Below are 12045 nucleotides of genomic sequence, written 5' to 3'. Positions count from 1 at the left end.
TTAATGTATATTCCAAATTATTTAGGAAAACTGGATTAATACATTGAAACTCTCAAAATTATATCATGTATCGTCTTCTCTTTTCAAGTCAACCAAGCACAGGGTTCTTGATGATTACAGGAAATATTCTGAATTTACAGTGTTCCTTATCAATGCAGTGACAATTATACGTTCTCACACAGAACAAATTAGTAGAAGCAAAGCAAGCAGACAATCCAGAGGACTAAAAAGGCCCACCTTGTGCAAGCACTGGGGGTGTCCACCCACCAGCCTTTCATTTACAGACCTTCGGTATTGTGCATACTGTTTTCCAACCAAGTGGACCCATGAACTTGAGTCACCTCTCTCCCCACTCATACCTATGGGCAAGACATGACAATGCTGCCCAAAATGTCATGGCTATTTTGGCTGCCTCTCCATACTGAGCCTGCAAATGCTGTCAGTAATAGTGCCAGGATCACTTTCTTGAGTTATAACTGTCATTTGCAAGCTCAGTATCATGTGAGCATGATATAGCCTGTTGCTCTGAAATATTCATTGTGTCGCATTTATCTATGATGAAGATCATCTGCCACTTGTTGCGTATCCACTCATTTTTAGTTTCCTATGATCAGCTCATCATTTGAGTACCTGAGACAGCTTAATGTCAGGACATTCTTGGAAATGTCACCATACACCTCTGTTTCCAACTAAATTCTCACATTCATGCACCTTACAAAAATATGCTGTAGTTTCTGTTACTTCTGTTATCTGCCCCACCATCCCCCAGCTGATATGTTTGAATTTGGCTTGAGAAATATGTCTGAAATGGCTTATGCTCCATCTGTAAACTGTGCAGGATTATAAAAATCAAGTTCTTTCATCTCGGTAAGCAACAGCAAAATAAACAGCATCTAAAGTTTCCTTGCTATTTAAATAATGCTTAGCAACATTACACTTGAATTAGAAATCACTGTAAGATTTCATGTCTGGAACCCATTCAATTGCTAATTTCTTACCGCTTCCTTTATCTTGAGATCTGCTGAGCCAATAAAATCAAATAGAAAACAAAAATTTCAACTGATGACTAGTCTTCTGTCTGAACTGCTGAGAATCAGATTTCAAAGCAGAGTGCAATGTATTGACTACAAAGAATAAAACATTAATTCTATTTTAAAAAATTATAATTTTATTTTTTTAAAAATTACAAGTTTTCTGATTTGTAAAAGATACTAAGTGTTCATATGTTTTTTTTTTCTTTAAATTAAATTTAATTAAATGAAAATGTCTTATAGCCAGTTTGCTCTCCCTTCAACACCATTTTTTTGCATTATGGTTTTAAAATACAGTTCTATCACTCTCAAAATGGCACAAAAAACTTAGAATCACCCTCATAATCGTTAACTTCTTTTAACTGTGAAAATTTTAATTTTTAGGAAAGATAAATATTAAAGAACTATTGAAACTTAAGTGACACAAAAATATAAGCACACTGGCTCAAGAGTTGGTTTGGAAAACAATCTATGCAATGGACAATGACATGACTATATTTGCTCTTTTGGACTGCTAGCAGTGACATCTTGGACAGAAAAACAAACAAACAAGCAACACCAAAACAAACAAACTAACAAAAAAAAAAAACCCACACAAAAACAAAACCCAAAAACCCAATACAGAGCAAGATCTAGAAGACCAGGGTGTATAGACTGAGGCAGTGGTACAGCCAAAGAGATACTGAAGTTAGTGTTCAGATATCTGGCATGGCTCCTGTTCAAAACCCAGATATGATAACACAGATTGAGTTCAGGTACATATTTCTTGACATGACTTAGCTGAGCACCACTTTGCTGCAATTGCTAGTGATAGTCATACTCGATGCTATCTATGCAATAGTGGTTTCAATAAAATGACTCTTATACAAACATAGACTGAGACACATATAGGTGAGAATCTGAGCGAGGAAGAAGTGCAGGAGAAGCAAGTAGAGGTCACTTTCTTCAACTTTTCTTGTTTGCCCCAAGCTTTGTTCTTAATGAAAAATTAAGGTACATTGGGTGACATGGGTTTCAGGTTCTAAAAACCAAGAACTTAACTGTATTCCAAACCAAATTAGAATATCTAACGAACAACTGAAAGAAGTCAGAGCATAAGAGAGTTGAAAATCCCATGACACCAAAGCTATATGAAGACTGCGCAGCAGACAAGCCTACAGTCTTTTCATGCCTAGGATCATCAATAATTGAGACCTAGCTAGAACACACCACATATTCCTGTCACCTAGGCTTCTTTTCTTTAAAAATCCAATATGTAAGAGTGAAAAGATGAGAGAGAAAAAGAAAAAGCATGTACTGGGAGGCAGCACCCATAATAAGGGTAGGATCTGTTTCCAAGACATGGGAGCAAAAAGCATTTCCTGTCTCTGACAGAGCCAGGAAGACTGGGCAATGAATAGAAGTGCAAACTCCTCCATCCTTATGTGCATGGATCTCACTACAGTACATCAAAAGCATTTATATCAGTTTAAAACAATTCTATCTGTATTCCTTCTACAGCAATGCATTTATTCGTGCAGAGTTCACTAGGTCTCTGCAATCATTGTCCTCAAAATTACTCAAGCTGTTGTTCCAGAAGCAAACAAACTAACCAGTCAACAAGCCAAACAGACCAAACGGAAGGAGGTATGTGCAAGTGTTTAATAAAGATTCTTCTTCTAGGGAACATTACTGTATTACTCCCATTTAACAGATGCTAGACTTCCTTAAAATACAGGATATGCCAAGAAATTCCATATACTGTTAACATCACCTTTGAGCCAAAACAGCATTCAGACACACATTTCTATTGTTAAATGAAGGAAAGTACAACACCAATCTTAACTGGAACTGGAACATCTTTCATGTTCTCAAACAAAGCTCCACCACCAATCTCTTTCTTCTATGCTTGCTGCAGCAGCTTACAGGGCTATTAAAATTATGTGTAATTGTTTTGTAAGTGTTAGCACTTATGTAAAAAGTTAAGGCTTGGAAACACAGATGAGTTTCCATTGTACAGAAGAACAGCTTTTAGTGTGATAAATAAAGGCCAAGGACTTCCTTGTGTAACAAGTAGCATTACCATCAACACCTGGAAATACAGCAGAAAAATATTTAAAGCATCACTGTAGCTTCTGACAGTTATAGCCTACTTATTGTGTCTTTTTCTTTTAACATCACAGTATCACAGTATGTTTGGGATCGGAAGGGACCTCAAAAGATCATCTAGTCCAATCCCCCTGCTGGAGCAGGAATGCCTAGGTGAGGTCGCACAGGAACATGTCCAGGCGGGTTTTGAATGTCTCCAGAGAAGGAGGCTCCACAACCTCCCTGGGCAGCCTGTTCCAGTGCTCTGTCACCCTCACTGAGAAGAAGTTTTTTCTCAAATTTAAGTGGAACCTCTTGTGTTCCAGCTCGAACCCATAACCCCTTGTCCTATCGTTGTTTGCCACCGAGATGAGCCTGGCTCCATCCTCATGGCACTCACCCTTTGTATATTTATAAACATTAATGAGGTCCCCCCTTAGTCTCCTCTTCTCCAAACTAAAGAGACCCAGCTCCCTCAGCTTTTCTTCATAAGGGAGGTGCTCCACTCCCTTAATCATCTTCGTTGCCCTACGCTGGACCCTCTCCAGCAGTTCCCTGTCCTTCTGGAACTGAGGGGCCCAGAACTGGACACAATATTCCAGGTGTGGTCTCACCAGGGCGGAGTAGAGGGGAAGGAGAACCTCTCTCGACCTACTAACCACCCCCCTTATAATACACCCCAGGATGCCATTGGCCTTCCTGGCCACAAGGGCACAGTGCTGGCTCATGGTCATGCTCCTGTCCACCAGGACCCCCAGGTCCCTTTCCCCTACACTGCTCTCTATTATGTAATTTCCCAACCTATACTGGAACCTGGGGTTGTTCCTGCCCAGATGCAGGACTCTACACTTTCCCTTGTTAAATTTCATCAGGTTATTCCCCACCCAACTCTCCAGCCTGTCCAGGTCCCGCTGGATGGCAGCACAGCCTTCTGGCGTGTCAGCCACCCCTCCCAGCTTAGTGTCATCAGCAAACTTGCTGATAGTACACTCTATTCCCTCGTCTAAATCGTTGATAAATATATTCAATAATATTGGCCCCAGTACTGACCCCTGAGGCACTCCACTAGATACTGGCCTCCAACTAGACTCCGCACCATTGACTACCACTCTCTGGCTTCTCTCCTTAAGCCAGTTTGCAACCCACCTCACTACTCTATTGTCTACACCACACCTCCTCAACTTAGCTGTGAGGATGCTGTGGGAGACTGTGTCAAAGGCTTTACTGAAGTCAAGGTAGACCACATCCACCGCTCTGCCATCATCCATCCACCTTGTTACATTCTCATAAAAGGCTATGAGGTTGGTCAAGCATGACTTACCCTTGGTAAAGCCATGCTGACTGCCCCTAATAACCCTCTTATCCTTGATATGCCTCGAGATGGCACCAAGGATAAGCTGTTCCATTACTTTCCCAGGGACAGAGGTGAGGCTGACCGGTCTATAATTACCCAGGTCCTCCTTCTTGCCCTTTTTGAAGACTGAAGTGACATTTGCTTTCCTCCAATCCTCGGGCACCTCCCCCGTTTCCCAAGACTTGGCAAAGATGATGGAGAGCGGTCCAGCAATGACTTCAGCCAGCTCCCACAGCACCCATGGATGCATCCCATCTGGACCCAAGGATTTATGGATGTCCAGACTATTTAATTGCTCCCTAACCCAGTCCTCATCGACTAAAGCAAACTCCTCCATTGACCTGGCTTCATCCGGGGTCTCTGGGATACAGGGCTCCTCAGGACAGCCTCCGGCAGAGTAGATAGAGACAAAGAAGGCACTCAGTAATTCTGCCTTCTCTGTATCTTCTGCCACCAGGGCACCCACCCCATCCATCAGTGGGCCTACATTGCCTCTGGTATTAGTTTTATCTGCTATGTATTTGAAGAAGTTCTTTTTGCTGTCCTTGACCCCTCTCGCCAGCTGTAATTCTAAGGAGGCCTTGGCTATCCTAGCTGCCTTCCTACATCCTCTAACAGCAGCCTTATATTCTTCCCAAGTGGCCAGCCCCTGCTTCCACGACCTGTAAACTCTCCTCTTCTGCTTGAGCACACCCAACAGATCCCTATTCAACCACGCAGGCCTCCTGGCTCCCTTCCTTGACTTCCTTCGTGTGGGGATGCTCTGATCCTGAGCGTGGAAGAAGCAATCTCTGAATGCAATCCAGCTATCTTGGGCCCCTTTTCCTTCAAGCAGTCTTGCCCATGGGATTTCCCCCAGCGATTGCTTGAAAAGGCCAAAGTTAGCCCTGCTAAAGTCCAGGGTTGCAATTCTACTTGCTATTCTGTTCCTGCCACCCAAGATGCTGAACTCCACCATCTCGTGGTCACTGCAACCCAGGCAGCCCTCAACCTTTACTGCTTCGACCAGACCCTCCTTGTTAGTGAGGATGAGATCCAGCAGTGCACCTCTCCTAGTCGGCTCCTCCACCATCTGCATGAGGAAGTTATCATCAATGCACTGGAGGAACCTCCTGGACTGTGGCTGGCTGGCTGAATGGTCCTTCCAGCAAACACCAGGGAAGTTAAAATCCCCCACAACAACCAGGGCCTGTGACTGTGAGGCCACTCTCAACTGCCCATAGAAGGCCTCATCAGCTTCCTCAGCCTGATCTGGTGGCCTGTAACAGACGCCCACAACAGTGTCACCCCTGCCAGCCTGCCCCTTGATCCTGACCTATACACTCTCAACTCGCTTGTCATCCGCTCCTGGGCAGAATTTATTACATTGTAGTTGCTCTCTCACATAGAGAGCAACTCCACCACCACGCCTGGCTGACCTGTCTTTCCTGAAAAGGGCATAGCCATCCATGACCACATTCCAGTCATGTGAACTGTCCCACCATGTTTCCGTAATTGCCACCAGATCATAATCTCCCGACCGAACACAGGATTCTAACTCCTCCTGCTTATTCCCCATGCTGCGCGCATTGGTGTACAGGCATTTCAGGGAGCGAGCAGAGCACACCAATTTCTCCCTAGGGGCATAGGAGGCCACCCGGTCCTCATCAGTTTTAGAATGCTGCCCCACTGGAACAAGCCCAGCTACAACCCCATCCCCCTTCGAGCCTAGTTTAAAGCTCTCCAAATGAGCCCAGCTAATTCCTGCCCCAGCATCCTTTTGCCCCTGTGAGATAAACCTTTCCCGCGTGACACTGTCCGGACTGGTGACTTATAAAACCAACCATTATCAAAAAATCCAAAGCCCTGCCTGTAGCACCAGTCTTGGAGCCAAGCATTAAGAGACTGAATTTTCCTATTCCATCCCACATCGTCCCTTGAAGATGGAAGGAGTGAAGAGAAGATCACTTGAGCCCCTGAGTCTTTCACCATCCTTCCCAAGACCTTGAAATCATTCTTCATTCCTCTCAGACTACGGGAAGCAGCTTCCTCCCCATCTGTCTGGAAGACCAGCAGCGGGTAGTAGTCTGTCGAGTGCACCAATTTGGGGAGCTCTCTAGCAATATCCTTGATCCAGGCTCCAGGTAGACTACAAACTTCCCTAAGATGAGGGTCAACTCTGCATATTGGGCCCTCTGTTCCTTTCAGAAGGGAATTTCCTATTACAATCACCCTTCTTTCTTTCTTATCAGAGGCAGTCTTAAGTTGTGAAGTCAACCGCCTCTTCCTATGTGATCTTGTAGGCAGGCTTGGCACCACCTCCTCACCTACCTCTTCTTCAAGATCCAGGGCCTCAAACCTATTACGGAGGGGCACCTGGGGAGACAAAGCAGGCAGGGACGGGGGCTGCCCGTGACACCAAACCGGAATACACTTCCAACCCTCGTCATCTTTTAGGTCCCCTACCTCTGCCTGACAGCAACAAGGGCAGGGCTGTCTCCGGACTTCCGCCTCTGTCCGAGAGGGCAGGAGGTCCATCTCCTTTTGGGGGGTACCTCCCTGGGATCTTTCTGACTGGCATGTCAGGGTGTTACTCCACCAGTCGACCTCCGTTTCGCACTCCCTGATGGTCCTCAGCATCTCAACCTCCTCTTTAAGTTTCACAACCATGTCGAGCAGGTCTTGCACCTGCTCACACCTCACACAGGTGGAGTGCTGGCCTCCCTCCCCCGGCAGCAGCAGGCTCTGGCACTCCCTGCAGCCGGAGAACTGAACAGCCACCGTTCGGGACAGAACCTCCTCAGTCTGCATAGCCACAGTCTGTTTCAGACAAGCTCTCCTCCTGGAGGCGACCATGGTTGTCAGCAGTCTGGGATGCTGACAATAAGTTAGAGGGGCTGACAAGTGACAAGTGCTCTCTGCACCCTGCTACACAAGCTACCACACCTGCTGCTGCAGCACAGTGTGGGTGGGACTCACCCACTACACAACCTGGTTGCTCCTCTCTGCACCTGGTGGGCAGCAACTAGTCTCTGCCCTCCCAAAGGATTTTTCAAGGCAAGAGGAGGGGGTGTGGTCACCATCACCACGGGAACGCCCCCCGCCACGTCAGACGCTCTCTCGCAATGGCTGCCGGGGCTACAGGGATCGGGACTCGACGGGAATCACGCTGTCCCTGTACGTTTCCCTCTGAGCTTCCTAATCTCGGCTGAACCTCGTGGTCGGCTGAACCCCGCCGGCTCCGGCTCTCGCTGGGCTGGCTCCAAGAGAAACTTTAATCAATATTAAACTCAATAGTAAGCTTTCAAAAGAGGTGCTGTTAATGCAGCAAAAATGTATTTCAATCAGAAAACAATTGGTTGCTTAAGGTGTGAAAGGAACTAGTTTCTCTTTTCAACATGACTTTACTTTTGGTGATTATTTGTAGTTTTAACGGTTTTGTTCAAAATGTTGACCCTTCAAGGAGTGCTAGAATAACCACCTCTAAAAAACAGCAGGAGACAAAGGCACAGCAGGAAATCATTCCCACAGAGGAAGGGAAGGATCATGGCCCAAAACCACATGGAAATGTCTGAGTTCATTGTGATGTAGTTTAACAACTTTGTGAAGAGCAGTAAGTTTATATATATATAGGCATATATAGAGAGAGTATATATAGTATATATCATTTATATAGTGTATATATATAGTTTATATAGTATATGTATAGTTTATAGTATAGTGTATATAGTATATAGTATATATAGTGTATATATATGTTTATATATATACACTCAGGCAAACATTTTCACAGCTTTTGCCCCACAACTGAAAACAAAGATAAATGACACATCAGAAGTAAAAAAGTGCTGCATGTTACTAGTTCTCCTAGCAAATGTCAAGCATATCTCAATAAGGAATATTTTGATTTTTAAAAAACATGCATGAAGAAAGCTTTACCAGAGACTGTATTTTAAAGCAGAATGCCATGTCAATTTCAGCCTAGCATCTGAGTTAAGAATATATGCCTTTATAAATCTAGTATAACCTGTAACACAAACCATTGCCATATTATCTGTAACTCAAGTGCTCTAGCTTCCTGTGACTGCAGGAGAAAAACAAATTGATCCACAAGTGATTACAAATAACATTAAATTAACCTATGAAATGCAGATATTAATGGCAGCAATGATAAGAAGTGCATTAGATTAGGATTAAATGTATCAATTAGCTAAGGTATTATTAGTACTACCGAGAGATATTTCAATTACATACTATCAAATAGAAAGACGTTAAAAAGACTGCACATTACATAAATGAAGCTCCATTCTGTTCTACTTTTAACCAAGCAATCATGTTTGTTTGTTTGTCTTTTGTTGGGTTTTTTGTTTTGTTTGTTTGTTTGGTTTTTGACATTATAAGTGGAATTATAAGTGTGGAATATGGAAGGGAGTGATGGTCACTGACAGGAATAAGTGGAAAAAAGAATTTTAAAAAAAGAACAGGGATGTGAAATTTTATTATTGATAATTTGTTATGAATATGAAAACACTAGAAGTTGAGAGCTTCATTGAATGCCAGAAGCAAATCTAAAATAACCAATAACAATTTCGCAATATTTATGCTCTTTTTTAACCTACCTCTTTTTCTTCTCCACCAATTGTTTGCAGATCTCCTGCCACTGGGTATTCAAACTTTCCAGTTGTTCCTTCAGCACCTTAGCATCTGCTGTTGATGACTGCTCAATAATCTCTTCACCAGTTACATTCAATGCTTTGAGAACAGTTTGCTGTCGCCCAATGCCATCCTGGAGCTCCTGAAAATTACCAAATGAATACATGTATTCATAAAAATGTCAAGCATGAAACAAAACCCTTCCTCGCATACTGGCCAGATGGAAAGAGGTGAAACTTTGAGCTCTCCTCTGAATTCTAAATGAAAATTACGAAGCCAAGTAGACAGAAAGATACATCTCATGTTTCAGTAACAAGTACCTTTACAGTGCATCTCTGCAGTCTTTTTCTTCCCCCGTATTCTTTTCTGCTAGAGATTATTACAGTAACATTCTGCAGATTTATTAATAAGAAAAACTTGTAACAAATCTACTTCTCTACCTCCAAAGATACAAACCATATTTATTTAACAGCCTATGAAGCACTTTAAAATTTAAAGTGCACAGCGTTTAGAGTTCCTATTAGCCATCAACACAAATAAGTAATCTCAAGAAAGCAAAGACTCTTTGAAGTACTTCTTTTGATTCCATTAAGAACATGTTTGACTTCAGTTGTGCGAAGCCTGATAATCCATTCTCCCATGGCTTTTTGTGCATGTTTGTTTTCTTTTGTGTGTGTGTGTGTGTGTGTGGTTTTTTGTTTGGTTTGGAGTTCGTTTGTTTTTTTGGCATGCAGGGTAGTATTGGGGCACATGGAAGAGGGAACCTACACTTCTAAGGAAAAGTATTACTTACATTGTTTCTACTTACACAGCAAAATGCAAATCTACCAAAAGATAACCAAGATGAACCATTTTCTAAGTTTTACTAAATGCATTAAAATATATTTTCTACACCTTTTATCATAAAAAGATATCATACCTGTTGCTACCTTACACTGTGTTTAAAAAAACCACAGTTCTGAATCTGTAGCTTAGATTTTAATACTGTATGCCTGTTTAAGAAAGTTCATACTTATAAATAAGGAAATCAACCTTTCCATATCTATAATCATCAGTAGAGCATGAGTAATTTTTTCCTTGAATTCCTCAGAATGTACAAGCAGGGAAGTGGAAAATAATTTTCAACAGTTTACTGCTAAAATAAGCAGAAACTGAAATAACTTCAACAATTCATACTTATGATAGGTTTCATAATCTCAGGAAGTGTGTCTGAATCTTATCTACACACAAAAGCTTTCAAGCAAAACGCTAAATCTACCTTTTCAGGAAGAAACAAAATATTTTAGCATATCACACTCTGGAACAACATTATATGTTTGTCTTCTCTTTCTAAACAAGCAAGTTAGTAAGTCTGCATACAAACATTAAATTTATCCATGAACTGGTTAAAATAGACAGGATACAGCTTTCAGAAATGTAAAAGATTAACATGACTACTACTCATGCCTTTTTAATATATCATGTGCATTAGATCTTCAGGCATGAGATTATGATTGAAAATTCACAAACTGAACCACACCTGAAGTTAGTTTGTTTTAATATGACCACACCTCAGTTGCCAGTTACTAATGCGTGGAAGTGCAGAAAGTCAGGTGCATGTCCTATTCCAACTTCTGCACAAATTTTACACCAACATTTTGAACACCAATAGCAGCACAACTAGGGACACAGAGGTCAATGTCAGCTCGCTGCTGCAGCATTTCCCCACAGTTGCAATAATCTGCAGACTGTTTTACTATGTTTTTACAAGACGAGAAAACTTTTTTTTCTGCTGGATCCTAGCAAGCTACAACCGCCCAGTCACATCGCCTCAAGCAACCTGCTGGCCCAAAGTGTCCCAGCACACTTTGCTTTGCCTGTGGAACATGTAAGATTTCAAGATACTACTGTAGCAGAAGCTACAAGACCTTCTAAGACCCAGAAAAGCCTCTATGAGGTATCAGATTTTCTTGTGTTTCTACGATGCACATTAATACAATAACACCTGGTCCAACCTTTGGCTGTTATTTTGGGGTACACAATTCTCTATTAGGAGTAAATAGCAGTTATGGACAAGTAGTTTGCCTAAATGCAAATATTCTCTATTATTGTGAGGCAGAAAAGTCACTGGTCTTTCCAATACACACTTCAGTTTTGGTAATGCCCAGCTTAAAATTTTTAAAATATTTTGGTTTTTGTACTCATTCATGGTGTTTCGTGTTGATTTTAGTGCAAGAGCCTTTGCATTATGCAATAGGGAGAAATACACTGGTAAATCAGTACAATAAGATGTCCAGTCTAAGGAAAAATATATCACAATAAGTGGCTTATTTACAGTGAGTCATCTGAAAAAAATGTGCTATTGCATGTACCTGAATGAACTTAATATCCATACAACTTACACAACAAACAAACAAACAAACAAACTCAAAAAACCCCTCTACTTATGGAATAGGAGATCAAGGCAAGAAAAGGAAAGAGGGGAAATTCTAGTCCTTGAACTCCAAAGTGTCCAGAATTAAAATTTTTAGAAATTTGAGGTTATCTTTGCACCAGCCTTTCTAAATGGCAAATAATCACCAGTCAGTATATTATTAGAAAGTAAAATGCTAATTACAAACCTCTTTAAATACTCTTCCTGAGCCCTTTTTCTGCATTCAAAGTATCTTAAATAAGTTTTTCTCCCTTCCCTGGCATAACAACTGACAAAAAAACCCAAACAAATAAACAAAAAAAACCCACCACTATTATATGATTTCCACACTTACTTCAATCGATGTAAAACTGACCAAGGGAATTTTCTGATTTTTCCGTGGTATATTATACAAAGTAAAAAGAGAAAATAACTAGCTCAATGACAGAAATGGTCTTTGAACTTAAGACCCTTATTGCCAAAATGGGAATCTTGTGCAATATGCATAGGAAGGAGAAGTGTGAACTTCCATGGGATCATGAAAGGACTCTAGCCATCTGGATATCAGA

At 41.8% G+C, this 12045-nt stretch overlaps 1 protein-coding gene across 24 annotated transcripts in view; it reads right to left on the bottom strand.

Annotated features, from left to right (window-relative positions):
• DMD (dystrophin) overlaps positions 1 to 12045 on the bottom strand; it is a 1272535-nt gene that overhangs the window by 425987 nt on the left and 834503 nt on the right. For all 24 annotated transcript variants that reach the window (XM_065049958.1, XM_065049956.1, XM_065049960.1 and 21 more), the window contains one exon: positions 9051 to 9226. In XM_065049958.1, coding sequence (XP_064906030.1) covers positions 9051 to 9226 — 176 coding nt within the window. The remainder of the gene's footprint in view (positions 1 to 9050; positions 9227 to 12045) is intronic.

Source organism: Columba livia, chromosome 1 (assembly GCF_036013475.1).
Source record: "Columba livia isolate bColLiv1 breed racing homer chromosome 1, bColLiv1.pat.W.v2, whole genome shotgun sequence".
Lineage (NCBI taxonomy): Eukaryota > Metazoa > Chordata > Aves > Columbiformes > Columbidae > Columba > Columba livia.
Note: the sequence above shows the minus strand (reverse complement) of the source record. Positions and strands in the feature narration are given on the sequence as shown.